Raw genomic sequence first — 26,698 nt, forward strand, 5'->3', positions numbered from 1 at the left:
ATAGACTCCAGGCATGAACCAAACAATTGACTGCTAGAGTTGAGGTGAGAGTGATGAACCTTGACATCAAGCAGCATTTATAAATTGTGGCATCAATGGTAACCTGAAGTCAGCAGAAAACAAGGAGAAAAGCCCTGCAGTGGTTGGAGACTTATCTGGCAAAAAGGAAGAGAGATGAATTCATGTTCAATTATTCCAATGGTAGGAGGACAATGTAGAAGTTTTAGGTCCAACCATCTTCAACTCTTCATCAATGATTTCCGTTCTATCACAAGGTGAGAAATGGGGCTGTTTGCTGCTGATTGCATAATGTTTGATTCCATTCACAAATTCTCAGAAATTGGAGCCATCTGTCCGAAAGCAAAAAAACCTGGGCAACATTCACTCATGGCTAAATAAGCGGCACGTAATATTTGCAAAAATAACAAGTGTTAAGCAGTTATCATATTCAACAAGAGAGTGAACAGTATTAACATCACCAAGACACCACCAACCTCCTGGGGAGACACCACTGACCAGAAACTCTAAGGGATGAGCTATTCAAATACTATGATAAAACAGCAGTAATATGGATAGATATAATTTGGCAAGAGACGCATCGCCTGACAATCCAAAGCTTTCTACAATCTGCAAGGCACAAGTCCGATGGGATGCTTGAGAATGGATGGAATACAGCTATGTTAACAATTGGAGTCTCAAAAGCATGCAAGACTAACAAGCTGCATGATTGATATCCCATTCACTACGCTAAACATTCATCCTCTCCACTACTAATGCATCACGGCTACAGAATGAACCCACCACAAAATGCATTCCTGTTATTTGCCTAAACTCATCCAACATCTTCCAGGTCTGGAGATTCTACTACTAAGGGCAAAGGCAGTAATCCAATCAGAACACCATAATTGCAAGTGTCTTTCCAAGTCACACCGTGGATTTATTTCAAGTATACTCCTCTTTGTTGGATAGATGCCCGTTTTTTAAAAAACTGTATAGGGGTGTGATTACTTTTGAAGTGCAGTCATTCAGCTAGGATATTAGAGTTATAGAATACTGAGTTGTACAATCCAAAAACAACCCTTCAACCAACCACTCCAATAAACCAATTTTATTGTCTATCCACACCTATCCCATTTTTCTGCATTTTTCCATCTGCCCAAAGGACTCTTAACCATGATGATTATATCTGAGTTCACCATCTCTGGCAGTGATTTCGACATCATTGACTCTGTATAAATGTTTTATTCACAAAATGCTGGAGTAACTCAGCAGGTCAGGCAGCATCTCGGGAGAGAAGGAATTGGTGACGTTTCGGGTCGAGACCCTTCTTCAGACGGTTCTGTATAAATGTTTTTCCTCTCTAATATCTTTCAATACCTCTTATCTTAAACTGATGCTCTCTTGTTTCTTATACCCCTACCATGAAAAAAAAGATTCTGACTATCTACACTATCAATGCCGCTTATAATTATAAATAGCTTTATCAGGTCACCCCTCAGCCTCCTTCGTTCCAGAAAAACAAACTAAGCTTATCAAATCTCTCCCCATATCCAAGTCCTCCAATCCAGGCAACATAGTGTAAACCACCTCTGCACTCCTTCCAGCACAATCACTTTCCTTCTTATGGTGTGGCGACTAGAAGGACTGCACACAATACACCAAGCGCATCCTAACTGTGTTTTGTAAGATGCAAAATTGCGTCTCAACGTAATTACACCTTTAAATCCTGTGTCCTGAACGACAAAGAAAAACATGCCATTTGGCTTCATCACCATCTTATTTAGCTGTATGTTGCAAAACATATTTGGCTAATAAAGTACTATTATGATTATGATTATTGTCACTTGGTCAAGGTCCCTCTGCTCAGAGGTCTTCCTTGGTCTACCAGTCCTTTTGCCATTAGTAATCTCACCAGTGCTCCCTTTCTTCTTAATGATGTTTCAAACAATTGATTTTGGTAAGCCTAAGGTTTGACTGATGTCTCTAACAGTTTTATTCTTGTTTCTCAGTCACATAATGGCTTCTTTGACTTTCATTGGCACAACTTTGGTCCTCATATTGATAAACAGCAATAAAAGTTTCCAAAGGTGAGGGAAAGACTGGAGGAAAGATTGGGTGCTGAGAGCTCTTATACCTGCATTAAGGAGGCAATTAAACACATCTGAGCAATTACAAACACCTGTGAAGCCCTGTGTCCCAAACATTATGGTGCCCTAAATGGGGGGACTATGTATAAACACAGCTGTGATCTGTGAAACCAAAATGTATAAAAATGGCCTTTATTAAAATCTGACAATGTGCACTTAAACCACATGTGATTTTTTTCTATTACAAATCTCAAATTGTGGAGTACAGAGGCAAATAAATAAATGATGGGTCTTTGTCCCAAACATTATGGATGGCACTGTAGGTGATAAAAAGCCTGCAAGTGTTCAAAAAGCTCTTGTGTTGATGGTTATAGTCATTTGCTTGGTTCCTTAATATCATTGCATGAATAGCACCCATTGTGATCAAGGCCTGGGTAGCTGCTGAATACTGTGACCAAGTGAGTAGCTTCAAAACAATAGGTGTTAACTGCAATATTCATTATATTAGTACAGGCCCTACAAAAGGTTTTCCAAACTTTCCTGAAGAAAGAAACAATATAATTCCTGATTAGAAGAGCTTTTATAAAGACACTTAAGAATGTATCTGCAGGGCTACAATATTCATTGCCAGATTCCAAAATGTTATCAGTGTTGTTTTTTATAAGAGATTAACATATTTAAATTGACACCATACTTCCCCTAAGGACATTTTCCAATAGCAGTCTGAAGCGTTTGGTTTAAATACAGATGTCGTCAAGTTTGTGTTGAGTATTTGACATACTGCCAACTTCTCAGAATATCACCTATTGCTAGCTTCCAAAATCTATCCTATTACAGGGCTTAAAATCTTTTTCTCTGACTTTGTGCACATAGAGAAAACAAATATTATTTTAGATAAAAAAGTAATGAGATAGTTTCTAAAGTGCAAGCTGATTTTATGGACCATGGATAGAATTTAGAGTTTGGGCACCAACACAAAATGGCCACAGTAGGAGTGGCTGTCAATCTTCTTGTGATACTGAATTTTTCCTATTTGTTTTGCACGATGCTTCTTTCATCTGTTACATGTGTAGAACAACTTAATTGGCTAGTCAACAGAGAATTGTCTTACTATACAAACATTTTATCACCATTGGAAAACTGCAACGACACCGAGAATTTAAAAAAATTAAGCTAAAATCAGTTCTATGCAGCAAATCAGATCTCACATCTTGTATATATACACCTCCTAACCTAATTCTGCAAGTTTGTTTTTTTACCAATTTTTAATAAAACCTCAGCAGGTTTTAACCAGTTAACAGGTTCTTGTTAATTTCCATGAACGTATTTAAGGATGGAAACTGAACTTACAGCAGTAGTGTGAACATAGAAAAACGTCCATTGCGGCTCTATGTCTTTCTTCCTTTTGAATGTACTTTTGGCAAAATTACCAACAGACGAAAATCATGGTCCTTATTGCATCATCTTTCTTAATTTCACTCCTAACTCTGAATGTTAGGTAACTTCAAATGGCCAAATTTCCTTTGGTTAAACTTTAAAATGAAACTTGACAGCTTCCCATCGCTTCGCTATTAATTGGAAAATTCAGCTGCTAAAGTGAATTTTGAAAGGATCCAAACTTTATGGTGAAGTAGCACAATATGCTTACATTGTTTTCAATAGAGCCAAGAGAAGAAGGTTCGTCTCTTACAGCTGTATTCTCACTCCTGACAAATTCAGTGGAGCTATTTTTTTAAGGACACTATATATGAATTGCCAACCACAACACTGCTTCCCGTGGATATGGATCTACAAAGGTAATTGATAAAATGTCTAACAGGACAAGAACTTGCCTGCTCCCAACCAAAAGTTTGTGGATTGCTATTAAACAGATCCAAAACCCAGTTTATGCTGGTTCTGCCTCTCTGGTGGGCAATCCACAGGCGCTGCCCCGTGACACCACCGATGTCAACTCCACTGATTCTATTAAATATAAATCCAGAATTGTGGATCTACAGACAAATTCTGGAGCAAACCCAAATCCATACTCCAGTCTAACTTATTCAATAAAAATAATGGGATTTGCTACAAATCCACAGGGATCACATGCCTGACTGTGCATCTTTTTGTGGATTTTGTAATATTAACCCTAAGCTGTCATTCCCAGATAAAAAAAGTGCAATGTGGACAATGAAAATAAATTGGCATAGATACAGTAGAGATACTCATGGTACCTTTAAAGCTCTCAAACATAAGGCTATGGGAAGATTTGGATAATTTGGATACCCTTTTCAAAGTGGCAACAGTCTATGCTCTATAATTCTATGAAATGGTATTACATAAGAATCTGAATTGACATGATGCTGATACTATTGCAAGTGAATCAAAGCAAGTGATGACAACTTAGCCAAAATACTCTTTATGCTATTTCAATCCATCTGGCATTCAGGAAAAATCCCATAGAAATGGAGTATAAATTCTGACTGGGGACTGTGGCCTGCGGAGTTTTGAAGGGATTTGTGCTATGATTTCCAAACAATGGAAATCATATATATAAACATAGCACAAAAAGTAAGGAAATTTGTGTTTGGTAGATTATTTCTTTGTTGTAACAATGCTTCTTGGCAATAAATCTTATACCGTTGGAAAGCCTGTTTATTTCCCTTTTAAATGGTGCCACATTTGTAAGGAACATGCATTTGTGGGATAAGCAGCAGAGCTGAGTATGTGGGTTGCGCCCATGAAAAATCTGCCAAATCTTCTCTGCCAATGCCAAACAGCTTATTCTGCCATTGACTCTTGTTTGGTGTTGTTTGGTGGATTGGATGATTGAAGTCTGAAGAAACAAGACATATTGGCAATTTAACAATTTATTCATTTAATAAACAGGAGCCTCAGTAGCGTGAGGAAGAACCATACACAGCCACAACAGCCTTTCACCTCCTCCTCATGCTGGTCACCAGCCTGGTCACACACTGTTGTGGGATGGCATCCCATTCTTCAACCAGCATTTGTCGCAAGTGAGCCAACGTGGTTGTGTTGGTCACTCTGGCATGAACAGCACGCCCAAGCTGATCCCACAAGTGTTCAATGGGGTTGAGGTCAGGACTGCTGGCAGGCCATTCCATCCTCTCCACTCCCAAATTCTGGAGGTAGTCTCTGAGAAACCCTGCTCTGTGGGGGCGAGCATTGTCATCTTGGAGGATAGAGTTCGGTCCCAGACTGTGGAGATATGGGATTGCCACTGGTTGCAGAATCTCATCCCGATATCTCTCTGCATTGAGATTGCCTCCAATGATGACAAGCCTCGTTTTTCCAGTGAGGGAGATGCCGCCCCACACCATCACACTGCCTCCACCAAAAGATGTTACTCTATCGGTGCAGCAATCAGCATAGCGTTCTCCGCATCTTCTCCACACTTTGACCCTATGATCCAACTGCCGTAGGCAGAATCTGGACTCATCGCTGAACATAACGTTCCTCCACATGTTCAGGTTCCAGTGCACGTGTTGCCGACACCAGCGCAAACGGGCCTGACGGTGAAGGGCAGTCATGGCAGGCCTCCTGGCAGCCCTATGAGACCGGAGATCGGCTGCGTGCAGTCTGTTCCGAATTGTCTGGGCAGAGAGCCGTCGGCCATATCGTCCTGCAAACCTTGACTGCAAATCTGTAGAAGACAGCCTAGGGTTCCTAAGTGCTGACAGGGTGAGGAAACGGTCTTCTTCGGGTGTCGTCTTCTTGGGATGCCCACTTCACGGCCTGTCTCTGACATCCCCCGTTATATGGAACTTGGCCTTCACTTTGGAGATGGTACTAGGGCTCACTCCAAATAATGCCGCAACTTGGTTTTGCGGAACACCAGCTTGAAGTTGCCCTATCGCACGGGCCCTATCCAGATCAGTCAAACGTGGCATTCCGATTCTTGGAGCAGACACCTACTGACTACTGTAGCAGGGCCCATGCTCACAGATGCTGCCAATCAGGTGCCAATCAGGCACCTGATTGTCAGCACCTGGTGGTACCAGAAGCTCAAAACAAGAGTCAATAGCAACAGCAGAATAAGCTGTTTGGCATTGGCAGAGAAGATTTGGCAATTTTTTCATGGGCGCAACCCATATACTCAGCTCTGCTGCTCATCCCACAAATGCATGTTCCTTACAAATGTGGCACCATTTAAAAGGGAAATAAACAGGCTTTCCAACGGTATAAGATTTATTGCCAAGAAGCATTGTTACAACAAAGAAATAATCTACCAAACACAAATTTCCTTACTTTTTGTGCTATGTTTATGTATATATATATATAAATGGGGAGATAATCTAGAAATCGGAGGTACAAAGGGACTTGGGTGTTGGGTGTGCTGGTGCAGGATTCCCAAAAAGTTAATCTGCAAGTCCAATCAGTAGTAAAGAAGACAAGCGCAATGCCAGCATTACAAAGAATACAAAACAAGGATGTAATGTGAGGCGCTATAAGGCGCTGGTCAGGTCGCATTTGGGGTATTGTGGCCAATTTTGAGCACCATATCTGAGGAAGGATGTGCTGGCTCTGGAGAGGGTCGAGAGGAGGTTTACAAGAATTATCCCCGGAATGTGTGGGTTAACATATGAGCATTTGATGGCACTGGGCCAGTACTCGCTGGAGTTTAGAAGAATGAGGAGAGACCTCATTGAAATGTGCCGAATAGTGAAAGGCTGTAACATAACGTCCCAAAGTGGCCTTCTTTATGGTCCCATCTACCTGCAACGCCAGTTTCAGGGAACGATGTAACCATACCCTTACATCGCTCTGCTCCACAACACTCCACAGGGCCCTATCTATCTCAGCAGACAATCAATTTAACAAGAAAAAATATTAGTCAGGGCTGGGCTGTTGCTCTCTCTGGTATGGCTAACATTAAAGATTACAGCTGGATGCCAGAGATGATGAAAGCAAATGGCCTTCTTGAACCACTACAGCTCTTGGCGTAACTTGTAGACCATCTTTAACGTAAATATATCTCAGATATGAGGAAATCAAAGGATTTGTTCAAAAACTGAGAGGTATGATTCAAAGATTATCAGGGCATCATGGATCTTGAAGAACACAGTTGAAGGAGGCAAGTATTGCTAACCTTCACTCAGCTTTCTGCCAATATAAAGGATAAAGATAAATTAGCAGGGCGATAAAGGTTTTACGTTTTGCATCACTAACTAACACCAGTAATGGGCAAGGGCAGGGTAATTTTACATCAAAATCTGTTGAAGATTATTTGCTGCATCAAGTTACTGAACACAATTCATTGTTTCACTGCAATCTATAACCAAACATAAAATTGGTATTAAATTGCAGTCATTTTTGTAAGCAAAAACCGTAACCAATAGAAACAAACCAATGGCGTGAATAATATTTGTCACCTAACAATATCACTAAATGTACTACAAAATTTTAGTTTTTTAATGCTTTGGATAAATTTCTATGTCAGCGGCGGTTGATGTCTGGGAGAGACTTCGATACAGCCAAGAATAACAAAACTTTTAGTTGGTGACTTCATGTCGCTGCATCAGAAAGCTACACGGGCTTTCTCTAAAAATCCACAATTAAAAAGAAATGTAGAAAATATTGAAGGGAACCTTTTGCAATAATAACTTATTTAATTACGAAAGTCAAAACGAACAAAACACAGAGCACTGAAGTAACTCAATGAATCAGGCATCATTTCTAGAGGAAATTTCTACAGGCAATGATTTGGGTTGGGGCGGGGGAAAAGAGAGATTTAGTGGGAAAAATGAGTGCAGAATGGGTACCGCCCTCTTTCCACAAATCCCCTCACCTCTTTGCACCTATCACTTGCCAGGTGTCATCCTGCCTCCACCTCTTTTCCAGCTTTCTCCCCCCTTTACAATCAGTGTGAAAAAAGGGTCCCGACCCAAAACATTGTCTGTCCAGATGCAGCCTGACCTGCTGTTACTCCAGCACTTTGTGTTTTACTCAAGATTCCAGCATCTGCAGTTCCTTGCATTTCCCGTCAAGACTTGAAATTGGGTATAAAAACAATTGCATTCTTTCAGGTTTATGAGGTGTGCATGCATATTCAGTGAAAATTGGCCAAACATTTACTGTTGCAATTTACCCCTGCGTGGTTGCTATTTTCCTGTCATCATTCACACATGGGATAAGGTAACAAACTTGTGTGACACTTGCTTCTGATTTATCAACCAAAACTCAATCGGCAAGTCTTTGATATCTTACAATCACGGCAAGTCAGGAACACATATTATTTAAGTCTCAGGTGGGGCATGAATTTCATTTTCATTGATTCCCCCCAACTAATTTTCATTCGCTGTTCTGAGAAAGTTTGTACCATTTGTACACAGCTCACAATGGCAATGAGCAGATAGGGAGGGAGCTAAGGAGAGAACAGGACTGGAGATCAGGAGGAAGTGGGAAAAGAAGCATCTGTTTGACAATTTATGAAGATGTTGCCAGGATTTGAGGGCTTGAGCTACAGGGACAGGTTAGGCAAGCTAAGATTTTATTATTTAGAGCGCAGGAGGTGAAGGGGTGATCTTATAAAGTTGTATTAAAATCATGAGGGGAATAGATAGGGTGAACTCAGTCTTTTATTCAGAGCAGGATAATCAAGCATCAGAGGACATAGGTTTAAGATCAGAGGTGAAAGATTTAATAGGAGCCTGTGGGGCAACCTTTTCACACAGAGGGTATGGAATGAGCTGCTTGAGTTGGTGCTTGGACGGCAGGGTGGTGTAGTGGTAGAGCTCCTCCCTTACAGCACCAGAGACCCGGGTTCGATCCTGACTACAGGTGCTTGTCTGTACGGAGATTATACGTCACCTGCATGGGTTTTCTCTGAGATCCTCCAAAATCTTTGGTTGCCTCTCACACTCCACACTCCAAAGACGTACAGTTTTTTAGTTTAATTGGCTTGATATAAATGTAACTTGTCCCAAGTGTATGAAGGTTAGAATTAGTGTGCGGGGATCGCTGGTGGGCCCAAGGGCTTGTTTCCGCACTGTATCTCTAAACTATGAAGATAGTTGAGGCAGGATGCACTATACCTCAATTTGGCAACAGCTTTGCCCAAGACTGCAAGAAGTAGCAGAGTTGCAGATATAGCCCAGTCCATCATATAAACATGCCTTTCACCAACCACCATTGTCACTTCATGCTGGCATGTAAAAGCAGCCAATTGATTTTCCAAAGATAGTTTATTTTGTTTATGTTCTAACTTACAATAATTTTCTGTGACAGTTACTATTTTGTTTGCACAGAAGGTAACATTACATATGGTGAAACAATCACTGTTTGCTCTCGTCTTCCCATCATTAAATCATTTCATCCTGATTCAGTGCACAAGAATTAACAGAAACACATTCACTCCTTGAGATCATTTTCTTGAAATAGAAAACTGCATATGCCTCTCATATTTCACATGAAACCACTATTTTACTGAGAGTGCAGACGCACTAAGTCATGCCAGGCAGTGGAAGGGGGAGTTTGCAAATGTCAGCCAAGAGAACAGCAGCTCTTTCATAGTATGTGTCCAATCCACAACATCACCTGCAAAATCTACCCCCACCCCGCACCCCATGAGGGAATTTATAAAGACTGTTTCATTGAACAATCTTTACTTTGTCAAATTAAGGCACATTGTCCAGGGTTAGCTTGTCCACAAGCTTCAAGATGATCTCATCTTCTGGCTCAGTATCAGAAGGTCCAATTGGAAAGTTGCCAAAACTACATCTGCAACACCCCCAACCATTTTGGCATGGTTTTCATCTTTCTCCCTGAAGATTCCCACTGGAGTAATGAACAATCTTTATTGCAGCAATACCAGACTTTATGTAAACAAATACCTTGTAGTTGCACCTGTGGCTTTCCAAGACAGAAAATCAGGGAGATCAAAGAAATGACCAGCTTTTTCCCAGCAAATGCTTCGCAGTTTCTGGTAAATTCAAACAACAAATACAGTTATTTATTCCAAAAACAAGAAAATATCTTTTTCATGTGGCATTAATCAGATTTCTTTCCTCTTAAATATTAATTGCTGCAGCACAGAACATTTAAAATTGTTCGTTTTTTTGAAACTTACATGTAATTAATCCACATAAATGTATATATCTGTTAGCATAATAAATCACAATTAAAAATGTAAAGATTAACATACAATCATCATTTAAAATGTTCTAATTTTTAAATGAATCGCTGCAATAAATAATTTAAAATTAATTGATTATAAATTCAATGTGTTCAATTGATTAAATTCTACAGGCAGAGTACTGTGCTGATATAAGCAAGCCAGAGTTTCAAGCCATTTATGTATTTCAACATTTTAATCACTCTTCATTCTGCGTTTTACAGTTGAAGTTATTCCATGTGGAAAACCAAGCAAATGAGAGAAAAAATACTGGGCAGGACTATCTTCTACATATCCCTCTACCCCCAGTTTGGATGTTTTCAATGTAGTTCGGAGGGAGCGATTATTTGGGCTGGAGGCCTAGTGGCTGGTGCCATCCTGCAAGGCAAAGCATGAAGCAAGGAGTGACCAGGCCTGGGATGGCCATTTTTTGAGGAAAAAAGAAACAATTGCTGGAGTAATTCAGAATGTCAGACAGCATCTCTGGAGAACACGGATAGGTGACACTTCGTGTCGGGACCTTTCTTCAGTTGTTGTGGAGTGAGGGGAGAAAACTGGAAAGGCAGAGGAACAAGACAAAGCCTGGAGAGTGATAGGTGGATATGGGTGGGGGGTGATAGGCAAAGGATTGGCCAAAGGAGTATGAATTGTGAAGCCAAAGGAAGGAATATAGGTGGAAGGAAGAAATGGGTGTGCATAGACTCAGTCATCATTTCGCCAAACACTTGCACTCGGTCTGTCAGGGCCTACTGGATCTTCAGGTTGCCAACCACTTTAATTCCCATAACCATTCCCATACTGACCTTCCTGACCTAAGCTTCCTCCATGCCAGAGTGAGGCCAGCTAGAGGAACAGCACCTCATATTCTAGTTGGTAGTTTACAACCCAACAGGATGAACACTGAATTCTCCAATTTTAGGTAACTAACCTCAACCACGTCCACCCTCGCTCCCCTCCTTTCCCGCATCCCCCTCCCAACCCCTCCCCCATGCTTCACCTGGACATGGCACCCCTTCCTTCCACATATATTCCTTTATTTGGCTTCACCATTCACACATCTTCTAACCTTATCTCACAACTTTTAATTTGGCCAACTGCTGCCTATCAATCCCCCCCCCCCCCTCATTTGCACCCACCTATAACTCGCCAGGCTTTGTCCTACACCTCTTTCTTCCAGCTTTCTCCATCCCCTCCTCAATAAATCTGAAAAAGGGTCCTGAACAGAAATGTTATTTATCCATGTTCTCTATTTTTGTAAACCAGCATTTGCATTTCCTTGTTAATGGCATTTTCTGATGTGCCTTCTCCAAAATTATTTACAAAATTAACTAAAATAGTAACTAGTAAAGTATTAGGAATTATTTATAAAACACAGCAACAAATACAGAAAATTATAAATCCATTGAGCTTTTCAATGAAGGTCACAAATACATTCAAATGAATAGGGTTCAGTTACATCTACCAAGCATTTCTGGCAAAAAGCTCAGAGGTCAGACATACAATGCATCTAGCCCTCAGCTCAGTGCATTTCTGCTCCAACGGTGTTGAGTCCAATGGTGAATCAGACTAGATGTATTTTTCTTCTAGTTTGTCTTTTGACTTCCAGGGAACCACCGACAAAGGTGGAGGTTTAGCTCAGATTGTCAAAATGCAATGACAGAAATCTGTCAGCATTGGAGCAGAAAGGTCAATCGAACAACGACAAAACAGCATTTCAAAAAACACCTTTATAGAAGATTTATTTTTAATGATAAGAATTAGGGTGTAGAAAATGAATTATTACCATTTAATAACATTAATATGCCTCATCCTAAGGCTATTTACAAAAGTCACATCAAGAACAAGATCTCACAGAGCAACACAATTGTGTTTCCCTGTGTAACACCACACTAAAACTGACAGGAATGATTTCAGCACAACATTCTTACTTCATCTATTGCTGGTTCTCACAGCTGCTGGCAGTCAGCAACCTCTGTAGCCAGCTCTTAAAGGAAGCACTCTTCCAGCTCTGCAGGAATATTGCTACTGAGTGAATCCGTTCACAGCCGCAGGAGCAAGGTTGGAAGAAAGTTGGCAAGGAGGTCTCTGTGAGGACAAGAGTGCAATCTATGGTCGAAGGAAATGCCTGCAAAGCAGGCAGATGCATATAATCTGCAGATGCTAGAATCTTGAGCAAAACACACATGCAAGGCTGTTTATGTGTTTTGAGTTTCCCACCTGCTTTGAAAGGGCATTTTCACGTATTTATCTCAGCATACCCTTCAGCGGCTTGTGTGCTCATATAGTATATGGGACTATATTTGACCTCAGTTTTTTTTTTGTTTGTTGTCCTTTTACACTCTCAATTTTTTTATTTTTTTTACATTTTTATATAAATCTGTGCATTTTATGCTATTAACTGTCTATGTCCTTACTGTTTTAAATTGTATTTTTGTTTAGACCCGTGTTTTTGTGAAAAGCACTTTGGGTTGCATTCAATTGTATGAGGAAGGCCGAGGATCCACAAACCTGTCTTCATCAACAGGAGAGAGTCATAAACTTCAAGCTCCTGGCAGCATATCTCTGAAAATCTGTCTTGGAACCAGCACATTGATGCAATCATAAAGAAAGCCCATCAACACCACTACTTCCTTAGAAGATTAGGAGATTCAGTATGTCGAAGAATATTCTCTTGAACATCTACAGGTTTATGGAAGAGAGCATATTGGTTGATTGCATTACGGCCTAGTTCAGTAACTCGAATGTTCGGGAACAAAGAAGAAAGTAAAAAGTGGTGAACATTGCCCAGTCCATCATGGGTGCTGACTTCACCACCATCGAAGGGATCTACAGGAGGCGCTGCCTCAAAAAGGCAGCCAGCAGCATCAGATGTGAAAAGGAAATCTGACTTCTTAGGAAGTTCCTCTGGATTTAGGATGACTTACTTCCTTTCCTTGTTTCTGGAATCGGCCAATATGGAAACTGCAGACTCTTCCACAAATGGGACAGGTGAAGGCTATTAGGCCAGGCAAGTGAGTGGTTCGTGAGGTGTCCTGCTCCTTCAACCACCTACACCTCTGTGTGCTCTTAACATATGGGGTTGTGATTCGCAATGCCATCCCAAATGTATGAGTGGTCATAGGCCAGACATTCCCAGGAATTAGAGGAGATGCTGCATTTCTTTCAGAAAGCTTTGAGCATATCCTTGAATCTTTTCAACTAGTAATCTCTTCTATTGTCAGAGTTTGAGATAGAGTGACAATATTGAGAGCCTGGATGGGGCATGTGAGTGATAGCTGACTGAGAGATGCAGGAGCGTCAATAACGGGGATGCTGGCCTGGGAGAGGACACTGACATTGCTTCACTCTTCGTTCTAGTGAATTTGGTGGTAGTTTTGTTGCATTAACGACCAAGAGATTTTGTCACACAGATAAGATACTTGAAGTCCTTCTGTAGAACTTCAGCATTATGGCTGAACTTAGGGCGGTCACGGTGGCGCAGCAGTAGAGTTGCTGCCTTACAGCAAATACAGTGCTAGAGACCCGGATTCAATCTTGACTACGGGTGCTGTCTGTACGGAGTTTGTACGTTCTCCCCGTGACCTGCATGGGTTTTCTCCGAGATCTTCGGTTTCCTCCCACACTCCAAAGACGTACAGGTTTGCAGGTTAATTGGCTTGGTAAATGCAGAAATTGTCCCTAGTTGGTGCAGGACAGTGTGTGGGGATCAGTCGGCGCGGACCAGGTGGGCTGAAGGGCCTGTTTCCGCACTGTCTATAAATTAAACTAAACATATGAAGGACTCTAGTTGAATATGTACAGTATCATGACTTAAAAGGCTTGGAGGAGCCAAGACACAGGAGTTTGTAATTTGATGTTCAATGGTTAAAAATCCAAAAGTTGCCAATATAAGGATCTCAGGTACCTGGGCATGGGTAACAGCCTTCCACCACCTTCGCTTGGGCCACAGTGGAAGTATTCTTAGGAGTGCTCAATTTAGAAAAAATTCTTATATGAAAACTGCATGAATTGGCACAAACAAGAGATGAACTGAAATCAATTTTTGTGTTGCGAATTAAATTTGTCATCTTAATTACTTTTGGCTCTGCAGTCTGCAATGTGGTTTTAGGGCAGATTCTGAGTCTACATTGTCAGTATGTCATTGATGGATAAGTTGACTGAATGGTTTCGGTGTTCTTTGTTGTAGGATTAAGAGAAAATGAAAGATGTAACAAGAACTGTAAATGCAGTATAATTGGAAAAAAGCAAGTCACACAATTGTTCTATGATTAACTCATCCCTTACTGCTCTTCCTCAAGCTGTTGAAGTGGCCCTGTTTCCTTTGCTGCTTCCTCACATTCATATTAAACATCATTATCTATAAGGTTTTGCTGGTGCTTAATCTCATCCATTCTATGTCTCTGTACATGGATGTTCTCAAGAGAGAGTTAGATTTAGCTCTTAGGGCTAAGGGAATCAAGGGATATGGGGACAAACCCAGATTTTGGATGATCAGCCATGAACATATTGATTGGCGGTGCTGGCTCGAAGGACCGAAGGGCCTACTCCTGCACCTATTTTCTAAGTTTCTATGATTCTCCGAATCTCCCATGGATTTGCACACCACAACAAATCTGAGGTGCATCAGTAGGACCTACCATGTACTTGAACCTTTCTTGGAGCAGCTCTACAGTTCTGCTCTGATGGCTAGTGCAGGGATGATGTTAACTAATTATGCACAGGATTTACTTCCTCCTCAATGGACATTCCATTATATTAATAAATACATTCCAAATTGTTGGAATTGAGTGTATATCACAAGATAGAGACACTATGATGGCTGCTTTGGCCTCGCGTATATTTGTTTCTGTGATGGGAAACTAGCTGAACTCCAAATACGTACAGGTTTGCAGGTTAAGTGGGTTGGTATATATGTAAAATTGTCCCTAGCGTGTGTAGGGTAGGTTAATATGCAGGGATCACTGGTCAGTGTAGATTCGGTAGGGTGAAGGGCCTATTTCCGCACTGTATCTCTGAACTAAACTAAACTAAAAATTAATACCTTCTCTCTTGTATAAAGCCTGCTCTCTGGTGTTCTAGACAACCAGATGACACTATGCGCAGATGTCAATCCAGACACAAGAGAAGCTAATAGCTATTGTCGATCCACAAGATCATTGAGGTCAATGAGGAAAGTGAAGTGAAGTGCAATAGATATCACAGTCCCAGAAAACTGGGAGATGAATTGTGCCATATCTACTTATCTTATCAATGAAAAGTAGAGGTGGGGGTGGCAAAATTTTGCAGCAACTGAAGCACATTTAAGAAATAGTGATATAATCTTTTGTGGGCACATTAGTACATTGAACACAGGGAATGTGCAAGATCCATATATTCACTTAACTCCTACCAGATTAGCTCAAATAGAACTGTGAGCTTATGTCCGAAGCTCAAGTTACATTTCCCAGGCCATATGTGTACACCAATCTTTACATTTCTCTTCTTCTAATTCTGTTACAGTAGATGTAATCATAACATCATGTGCTTGTTTGAAAAATGTTACAACATAGATGTAACCACAGCAACTTTTTCAAATCTGGTAAAATCTTTTGTCAAGTCTACAGTTCACACAGGGGACTTTATCGCAATTGATTCTTCAGTTCAGAATCTCTTCCATTGCACATATGTTTCCATTTTAACGGGAGAAGGAACGGGTGACATTTCGGGTTGAGATCCTTCTTCTGTCTGAAGAAGGGTCTCAACGTGAAACGTCACCCATTCCTTTTCTTCGGAGATGCTGCCTGTCCCGCTGAGTTACTCCAGCATTTTGTGTCTACCTTTAATTTAAACCAGCATCTGCAGTTCTTTCCTTCACATGTTTCCATTTTAACCCTAGTTAATTACTTCAAATTTATATACTCCTAAGATCATTTGGTATGGGGTTCTTTAACAGTCTATTGTATGTAGGAACATGATTAAACAAAACAATGGTTTAGTTTTATGCTTACCTTGTATACTACTTAACCCATGATACTTACTGCTAGTGTCACGTTATCTCAATGTAACACTTTGCTATATTTTCACCCTGAAACTCGCAGAATGAAAGGGGCAAATAAGTTATGAGGTTTGGTCATTATAAAAACATGGCTCCTAAGTCATGCCAGGTGGGCTATTTAATAATAAGGAATAATAAAACCAAAAGTCGTACTCAAAATGCTGCCCGGACTGACTTCAGTGTAGATTAGAGATCAAATATGGGACTTCTCTGATTGCATGGCTTAGTATGATACTCAGAACTGCCCATGGAAAATTGACACAAAGCTGTTGCTAAGAGACCAAGCCTAGACCCTTAGCTTTGTTGATACTACACATCCTGAACCTTGTAACTGTGGCTTTTCTATGTTTATAAGGTTAGAAAACTCCAGCTGCTCAAAGCAGACAGAAACTAGTTCACATTTGGCACACATTAACACAGCTGCAGGCATTATTAAGTCCAGATGAAGAAGAAAAACTTATTCTGGATAGGGTAGTAAGGAACAAAAAAAAAATTCTAGCCTACATCTGACAAACATTTACAAGCCATATGTCAACATGAAAGGTTTAATATATTATTTCTGGTATGGTATCAATTTAACTCTAAACTTTAAACATAAACATATTATTAAATTTTCTAATGCAGTTCAGTAATTATTGCAAACAATTTTTGCAGTCAAGCAATATATTTAACAAAATGAATAGCTATCACAACAATTTTGAATACAATTTGAACAAGGTGCTTCTGGGTCAATACTTTTCTAAATAACTTATGGGAATTAAAAATATGATATATCTCACACAGTACAGTGCAGCACAGATACAGACCCTTTGGCCCACAATGTTTGTGCCAAACATGATGCCAAGCTAAACTAATCTCTTCTGCCTACATGTGATGTATATCCTCCAAACCCTGCCTAATTAAAGTGCCACCATGTTATCTGCTTCCACAACGACCCCTGGCAGTGCATTCCAGGTACCCACTACTCTCTGTGTACTAAACTTTCTCCACCCATCTCCTTTAAACTTTGCCCCTCTTACGTTAAATCTATGCCCTCCAGCCTTTGACATTTCCACCCTGGGAAAAAGGTTCTGACTATTTATCCTATCAACGCCTCTTATGATTCTATATACTTCTATGAGTTTTCCGATCAATGTCTAAAACAACAGAGAAAATAATCAAAGTCTGTCCAACCTTTCCTTATAGTCCTCAAATTCAGATAGCATTCTGGTAAATCTCTTCTCTCCCCATTTTAAAGCTGGCACATCCTTCCTGTAATAGGACAACCAGAACTGTACACGCTACTCCAAATGTGACCTAACCAAAGTTTCACAAAGTTGCAATATAACTTCCTGACTCTTATATTCAATGCCCTGATCGATGCTGGCAAGCAAAACATAAAACCTGAAAAATAAATTAGTTTAAATTTGCATAGCAATTTCCATGGATTTGCACACCACAACAAATCCTGGGGGGACAGGGCTTTCTCCATCGCTGCTCCCACCCTATGGAACTCACTACCCCAAACCGTCAGAGACTCCTCCTCACTCACCACATTCAAAACATCACTGAAGTCTCACCTGTTCAGCACTGCCTTCAACCACTGACCGTCACCTCACCTTCTGTCTCCTTTTTCTGTTCGTTTACTTATTTATCTATTTATTCACTTCTCTATGTTCTAGTAATCCCTGTAAAGCGTCTTTGAGTGTTTGAAAAGCGCTATATAAATGTAATGCATTATTATTATTATTATTATTAACAAATCATAGAATTATGGAAGGATGACAAATCAGAACAACAAATCTGAAGACTTTCAATCTAAGTAATGTGTCTGGCTAATTTATACTAACTAATTTATACTAATAAATTTACTAATCAATACTAATAAATTATACTAATTTATACCTCCTTTGCCAGCAGGTACATGCCTAATGGAGTATTTGTCCAGATATGGAAAAACTTGTAACATAACATTCTTTTAAATCCCTACCTGATTAGAAATAAGTATTAACACCTCTATATTCATGTAATTTTTTGAGTTTAGCAGGATTTATTTAGAGATGAATAGAAATGTTAAGGATTAACATCTTGAACCCCCAAAAGGTGTATAGAAATTGAACAAGCACTTTGCAGCAAAGCTAAACACCATTAGCGCACAGAGTCATCATATAGAACAGTTAACTAAAGCAAGACCCGAGCCAACGGGCATTCTATTACATAAATGCAGCAGTCCTCATTTCCCATCCTTCTATTTCCGATTGAGCAACATTACAAATTTGAAGGAGGAACGTATAGTAAATTGGAAGTAATGTAATGCAGGAGAGAAAGAAGAAATGCAGTAACAATGCAGAGAGAAAGGGAGGAAAGAGAGAGCAGTGGGGAAAGGGGGTGGATAAACACCCATTCCTTCCTCTAGCTCAACCCTTCGTTTCCTGCTCCATTCTTCTTTCACCTTCTCTCATCCTTCCCACTTTCCTTTCATCTCTTTGCACCAACGTGAGGCAATGTACAACATAGTGCAATGCAAAGAACAACATAGGAACATAGTAACATAAGAAGTTGGAGAAGCAGTTCCACCTACAATCTCCTGAGCCTCCTCTGCCTTTCAAAAGGATCAGGATTATCTCATCTTCAGTCTCCACTTTCCTGTCTGAACCCCATAATCCTCGATTCCCCCATGGCCAAAAAAATCAATAATTCCCAGTCTTTAACTTAATTAATGAGCCAGATCACATAGACAGCTAGCAATGATTTCAAAGTGAACTGCCAGCTACCTATATTGCTCAAGTCTGCACATTCTGGACTTCTACTTCTGCACATAGCACCACATAAGTACAGAACTGGTTGAAGGTCAGATGCTGGCATATCTGACCTCTCTCTGCACCCTGGACCCAGCATGTGATCCAAAGGACTGTATTTGCTTGTACTGAGCTGAGGAGCTGGATGTGCTTCATATGTTTAATTTTAAAGTCTTTTTTGTTTCTCTAAATTATTATGTACGACACTGTTACTACATATCTCCAATCATCAGAGACATTTATAGACAGTAAAAGAGGACTTCTGATGGCATGAGCTGGGGTTTGTGCTGCCTGAGGCCTAGTCTCAACTACCAGACCACACTACCTCATGGGACAGTTGCACCAACTAGGGCTCCATGGCACTGGGAAACGCCAGCTCACAAACGACAGGCACAATTGCAGGAGGTAAAAGTAAGCAACAGGACAGGTTGAGCATGTTCTGGCTTAATGATTCAGCATGCAAAGAAAGCTCTCTAGTGTCAGGAATGCCAAATATTCATAATCCCTGATATTCAGAAACATTTAAGAGGATTTGAAAAAGTGAAATAATTAAAACACCTTTAAAATATTACAATGAAAACAGAAATGTAAATTACTTAAAATACTATACAAATAAAATTAATAATAACATAAGAAAATTCACTTCATTATCCCCTGATGCTTAACGATCCCCATTCAAATGAAGTGATTCAGGAATCCTGAACTAGATTGACTTACTGCAGAATCTATGAGCAGATTCTTCAGTGGAAATGCTGAGGAATTTCAACAAACTACTGTTCTGCCATTGAACTCTATGGGGAGTGGAGCAGCAGAGCACTATTAGGGAATTTCTGACCAAGTTTAGGCAGTCCAGGTAATTTAACAAAGTCCTCTGTAAGGTTCTAAAAAATGCCCAAATAACTGATTGCACTACACTGAATAATGAAAACAAGCAATGAGAATAAGGGATTCAAGCAGATCAAGTTAATAACCATAATCCAAAAAATCATTGCAAGGATGGCTGAAAAAGATTGTATGTAATTTATTGTATGTAATCTCCTCAAGGTATGTAATTTATGTAGTGCATTATTACAGGTCAAATTATGCTACTTTCTGTTCACGACAAAAGTAATGGATTTTGTCAGTTCTCGTGTCACGTCCCATCAGGAAGCAGTACAAAGTTTCCTGGCTCCTGTCCTGCCAAGATATTTGAAACCAAAGTCAGGCCATATTTTTTGAATATGTTGTCTTGGTGCATCACTCCAAGATAGCAGTGGTGGGGAAGGGATAAATGGGCAGCTGTGAATCAGTCCGCAAACACACCTCCCGCGACATCAGAAAGCACCCTAAAGTTCAGTCATTCAATTTGGGAAGGACATGGTGACTTTGGTGCAAGGAAGCGGTAGTTGGAGTCGACATACACCCTATTCGTGAAGGTCTCCAATTGTGGTAATGGTAGAGGCAGTCGTGAGAGGCACTACACCAGTCAGGTGAGCAAGTCACAGCAGCCGGGTGAGCTGCTCGCAGCAGCAGTACGGAATGGCAGCGGAAGGCGTTGATCGTTAGATCAGACCGATCCCTTCTTCATCAACCCAGTGCTGCCAGAACACCATAACTTAAAGTGAGATATAAACGAATTACAGACCTCCATATGCCTAAATCAGATGATTTAGAAACTTAGAAGTTACAAGATGGTGCCAGATGGTGCCATGGCGACTCTCTATATGCTGGTTTGGAAGATAATCTATTGTACATGCACTTGGGTAATTAGCGACCTGCATTATTGCAATGAGACGATGGCGAGGGCTTCTGGTCCACTTCATTAATAGAAAAACATCACCTGGGCTCGCTCCTCTTCCAGTTTCGGCCGCTGTCAGCGTGACATTGAGAAGGCAAGTGAGAATGAGGGAGGCAGTGGAGAGCAACTTGCCAACCAAGTTGCTGATATCTTCCACAAGGTGCACAAGCGAGCCTTTCATCAGCTGCAGCACCGTCCAGTGGGTGCGACTGTTGTTGCGACTCATGTTGTAACCCCTGGCCAAGTGGCTTTCTTCAGACCGCCGCCACCAACAGGACGAGCTTGGGCACCATGGGGCCCCCTTCCCTCTTACCAGCTGCCATCTCTTCCTGTCAGGCATCACTATGTCCACTCCGACACTCCCCCCTCCATCGCCACCTTCTCCTCCTTCTCCCATCGCTTTGTCCATGTCACTGTTCCCCCCCTCTTCCTTCTCCCCCAGAGTCACTGATATCTTCGGGGGAGGAAGAGTAGGCGACGGTGGAGGGGGGAACAGTTTTTGCACAATTGAGTTTCCATTTCCTGATAATAATAATGTCACCTACAATAACAGTGTCGACAATTAACTGATTCATGGATGTTTCAATGGCACCTCTGCTTATGAGGAGCACCAAAGAAGACATCTGCTAGATTCTTGGTTAGAACAACACTGCCTGAACAAGTATATCCTGACGCACAATACCATTTGATGTCTCAACCTGTCATCATTTACACATTACAAATATTGTGATCTACACAGCTGTACTAAATTTCCTTATTCTCGCTGATGAATAAAGCCTCACAAATATGAAATTGTCTTTATACTACCTCTATTTCCATGCTCAAGAAATCTCTTATTTAAAATTCTGCTTTCACAATACCATCCACCCTTTCAGCTATAGAATTCTTTATAAGGTAAAACCCCAGACTTTACAACCCTAGCTGAAAATAGGGAGAAATTAAATAAATATACCGACATTCAACAAAAATGAAAATGAATCTTAAAAAGATAAACTGTGAAGTATAGACTAGTAAGAACCAAAATTGCATCTACAATCTTTGACAATTTTAATGCTCCATATCCAAAATGATTAGTATTTACATTTTCATGATTAGTATTTTTCATCATACATATTACCTAAATAGACTTGCCTCGGAACTACCTTTTTGCAGAAAAGAGCAGAACTTGAATAATTATGATCCAGATTTTTCTAAGCTTTTGCTTCATTTATATTGCATTTCTATTTTTAAAAAGTTATCTCTGAGATTGTCTTTTCACTAATACTTGCTTGGAGCACATTGGTAGCAGAGTAAAAGGTTTAAAAGTAAAGACTTACTTCTTTTAGCCAAAGAAGTTTAGGTGGCTGCATTTCTGGAGACATCACTCCGCCCACATAGCGTAGCACACAGTGCTTTGTTTGATTTATTCGGTCTACTTGATCAACTGCTCGATGATCCATCCACATGATAATGTTCCTGTTGTTCACCCCTACATCATGTGTCGCAGAAAACCATTAAAACTGCAGATTAACAGATCTCTTAATAGCATGATTCCATATGTCAAAAAACAGAAGCTGCAATCCAAATATCACAACACATTGTCAAATAACAAATGTTTTCTGGCACTGATGCTAAAGTTTCTTATCATTTATCGCATGCTGTGGGAAAGCAAATGCAACACTATACTTCGAATAAACTTTGATGAATGCGTTTTAATCTATACCAAACAAATCAAAGATGACAAAATCTGTGCTTATATTTTGTAAGCACATTTTTTAAAAACTCATTAATAACGCACATTATTCTTCAATTCTGGTATTGAAGAATCTGGATTTTCCTTAAAAAAAATAATATTATGATGTAATTGAAAATTCCAAGAAAACATATTCAGATATTCTACACTGTAAGTGCTAGACTTCATTTTGTCAATGGATGGAACCTACACAGATCCAGGATTAGAAATGATAAATGATTTGATTAATTTTTCTACTAAATCTACCAGGTCAATATTTCAATTCCACCAACATGAAGACTGGTGTTTAAGGAGATAATGAACCATTGGCTGGTGCCTCACAATTCCAGCGATTTGAATTCAACCCTAACCTCCAGTCCTATCTGCGTGGAATGTATTTGCTCTCCATGTGATCGTATGGATTTCCCCTGGGTGCTCTGGTGTCTGCCCCCATCCTAAAGACGTTGACTGGTAGATCCATTTGTTTCTTTACCTTACCCCTGGTGTAGGTGGTTGGACGGAAAATAAGGGTGGAATGGTGGCATTGTGAGAATCCTGCCAATCCGAGAAATTGTAATCTCTTAATACAATAATGTGCAGTCTAATTTCTAGAAGATATTCTGCACAGCCGCAAAGGTGCATTTTTAACTTTTAGTAAAGCTGCCACATTAGAAATTCTCGTTCTATAAAGCATTACATACCATTAGGTTTTTTTTTGGATAATGTTATCTAATGCTATCACAACCACGGCTGCAACGTCTTTCAAATGTTTTGAATGTATTTATATCATGGATCGATATATATACCTTTACATATTTGATAGGAAGTAGCGACAGATTTACCTTCTGCATTCACAGCTAAGGGTTCAAATTTTTCATCAAGTACAACAAGAGAGCAGGTGGCATCAAAGCCAATACCTCGTATGTGGCTCAGATCAACCGACTGAACGATTTTCTGAAAGACAAAGAGAAATATAAATAGGATGTTAATTTTTACCAATACAATCTATATATTTCTGTATGGAATGATTGGAAATCTTCTTTGATTCACCCTAATCTTTCTTTAAAAATTCACATTGCGGATACCTAATTGTAGATAATCCAATTGTAAACTTGTGCTCTTAAGGGTCTTAAGCCCCCCTCGGTCATGGCTGACCATGGGTGAAAGTTGTGCACTACTTCAATAGCTATTGCTATCTTTTTCCTTTTACTTCATAGTCTCTCCACTTCATGTTCTGCCCATTCTCAAGAAGGCATTAAATAAATTCCCTTAAAACCCATGTGAAACTAGCTGTTGGAAATTATTAAGTATCTTTAAATAATACAATATAGATGGAAAAGGGTAACACTTTTGGAATTTTGCATCTGATATTGAGTGACGTTTAAATACCCAATATCTATTTAAAATATGGGTCAATTTTCATGACTTTTTGTTCCACATGTGAATTACTGAAATATATGATGCACTAACAGTAAGAGTTGAGACTAAAAATTGGCCCTGGCAATAAAGCACACCAGGCCAGATGAAGTCATTTAAAGACGACTTTTCAAGATCTGACAACACAACAATGTAAAAAGTAATGCAGGAGCAAATTCAGTGTTTGTTATTTTATAATTGATCACATTTGCTTTTTATTTAATTTGTTTATGAAGACTACGCCACCCGCCATTAAACGCATTGGCCTCTCTAGCATTGCCAGAACTACTATCTGGTGATTTAGGAACTGAATTCCACCTTGCGAACAAATGGAATCACCCGAGCCACTTTACTGCAATAGACATCTTTCAGAGCCTCTGGCTCTCCAGAGTAAACACATTATTCTTGGTAACAAGGTCTATTTCTGGCCACTGAGAAGCTGTTAAATATAAAGCAGTACAGCAGAAAGCGAAAAAATGGAGGTAGTTCCAGAAAGAACCACAACAGTACTATTTTCCAGTGGCTTAATATCCTGTTCATCAAGAAAAAAAATCATAATGGCTCAATATCTCATGCCAGGAAAGTTTGGTTTTATGGAAGAAATTGTTTGCCAATTGCTCGCTAAGAGCAAGTTAGAAATTCTGCATTAATAATCACATACCTCACGCCAACTGGCATAAGGACTAAAGTTATTTGTCTCATTGTCATTAATATTTATAAATGCATTGGGAGTTGACATAATACTGTAGTGTTATAATTCAATGACTTAAACAGAGTAGACAAGGTGCTGGATTCCTGTATTACAAAAATATAGCTTAGCTTATGAATAGTTCTTCTGTTTAATATTGTCATGCAAACATTCTTATAAATGTACCTTTGAAACAGCACAGCACGCTGCCCAGATATCAGCAGAAGACTGCTCATAGTAATCCGGTTGTGGCTCCCATATCTGGATTGGTTGTTCTGTCTGCACCACCACTTTACCGTTCTGGTCTACAAGTGCTCCCCGTACACTTGAAGTCCCCACATCAATCCCCACGTAGTATTGCATGTTTAGTCAGTCTATAAAATAAATATGTCACAAATAAGAAAGATCTGATCAATGAAATTTCACATAAAGTTTCACATGACGCTCTTCGTCTGTAATTAAAAAATGGATTAACCTAAAGTTAATTTAATTTTGGATATAGATGTTAATTATAATAAAGTCAGAGTCACACAACAGGGAAGCAAGCTCTTTAGCCATCCGAATCTACGTTGGCCATCAAGCATCAACTAGAGCAATCCTCGGCCAATCCCATTTTTATTCTCCCATACCTAGTTTTGTTAAAGAATATCCCTGTAAATGATGAAATAATAAATATAGACTATTTATGCATCCAAATCTGTTGAAGCTTTGTAGAAGAAACTAAGGTAATCTTTTAGTGTAAGAAAATAACTGCAGATGCTAATACAAATCGAAGGTATTTATTCACAAAATGCTGGAGTAACTCAGCAGGTCAGGCAGCATCTCAGAAACGTCACCCATTCCTTCTCTCCTGAGATGCTGCCTGACCTGCTGAGTTACTCCAGCATTTTGTGAATAAATAAGGTAATCTTTTATGTCTGTAAATTGAAACCAACATCAAAAACTATAAAATGATTATTAAAGCAAAACATAATTGGGGTTGATGCATAAAAATGTTTATAACTTTAATTTGGTGCATTCTAGTGCTCCAATTCATTGATGCAACATCCAGCCCTTCTTCACCCAAATGAAAATGAACTCAATGTAAAATCTTCATCTGTATTACAATCCAAATATGATTATCAAATGTGCTGAAGATTTAAAATTAAAAACACAGGAAACGTTATATTGACACGTCCCCTTTAAATAATTGAAATAGGCTCATAGGGCTTTGAAGACCTCTCTCTGCATGAGTGCTTCTTGGCTGGCATGGGCTAAGCAAACATCAATGAAAACAACTAAGTCTTTTCCAGGCATGCACTACACATTGTGGGATCTCAGGTTGCTTTGTGCATGGAGGAAACAGAAGAATATTCACAGACATCATGTGAAATAAATTATCCCTTTGCAATTATGTTTTATTTTCCACAGAAATGAAACCACAAACTCAAAGACAAATCACAATCCAATTTCCAGGAAAAGTGATTTTAAGATAAAGTCTTGAAATGTTTACTTATGGTATTTGACGTTCTATGATAATCACATGTGTTCTGTTCCTTATTAGTGCTTTAACGTTTAAAAGTTAATGAAAAATTGTTGAGATTTCTTTAATAGTGACATCACAGTTACTGGACACCAGGAATCTTTTTGAGCTGATTTTGACAGGAGTAGGTGTTGGGAAAGGACATGCTTTCAACACAGATAGCACATATTCTGATGGAACACTTCTGACTTATCATGCTTCAGTGGCTTCACTGCTGACGGCAAATTCATTAAAGGTGCAAAAAAGAACATGGACTGGTATTGCACATATTTCTTGGTTGGCCATATTTACAATCCAAGTTACTTCTCAGTTCTGCATACATGAGACATGTTTTATTTCATCCAGACATAATCAAATTTTAAACCTCTAGCACTTTTGAAGGTATAACTATCATGCATACCCCATCCATCCCTTTGCTGCTTGGCACTTTGTCTACATACTGCTCCACTTGGTACTGCTCTGTGATTTCCTCATTGCTCCCTTGCTATCTCCCTGTTACCTATTCACCTCCACAGTCATCACTGGTCTACTTGCCACATCACTGGTGTTCCTCTTTAATTTAACAACAAC

At 39.7% G+C, this 26,698-nt stretch overlaps 1 protein-coding gene across 3 annotated transcripts in view; it reads right to left on the bottom strand.

Moving 5' to 3' along the window:
• Nucleotides 1-26,698, bottom strand: part of fggy (FGGY carbohydrate kinase domain containing) — a 169,853-nt gene that overhangs the window by 123,240 nt on the left and 19,915 nt on the right. For all 3 annotated transcript variants that reach the window (XM_078407308.1, XM_078407307.1, XM_078407306.1), the window contains exons 2-5: nt 24,793-24,980; nt 23,345-23,456; nt 22,108-22,259; nt 9,923-10,011 (exon numbers count right to left, since the gene is read on the bottom strand). In XM_078407308.1, the coding sequence (XP_078263434.1) occupies nt 9,923-10,011; nt 22,108-22,259; nt 23,345-23,456; nt 24,793-24,969 (530 nt within the window). In that variant the 5' untranslated portion in view covers nt 24,970-24,980. The remainder of the gene's footprint in view (nt 1-9,922; nt 10,012-22,107; nt 22,260-23,344; nt 23,457-24,792; nt 24,981-26,698) is intronic.

This window comes from Rhinoraja longicauda, chromosome 11, assembly GCF_053455715.1.
Source record: "Rhinoraja longicauda isolate Sanriku21f chromosome 11, sRhiLon1.1, whole genome shotgun sequence".
In the NCBI taxonomy this organism is placed as follows: Eukaryota; Metazoa; Chordata; class Chondrichthyes; order Rajiformes; family Arhynchobatidae; genus Rhinoraja; species Rhinoraja longicauda.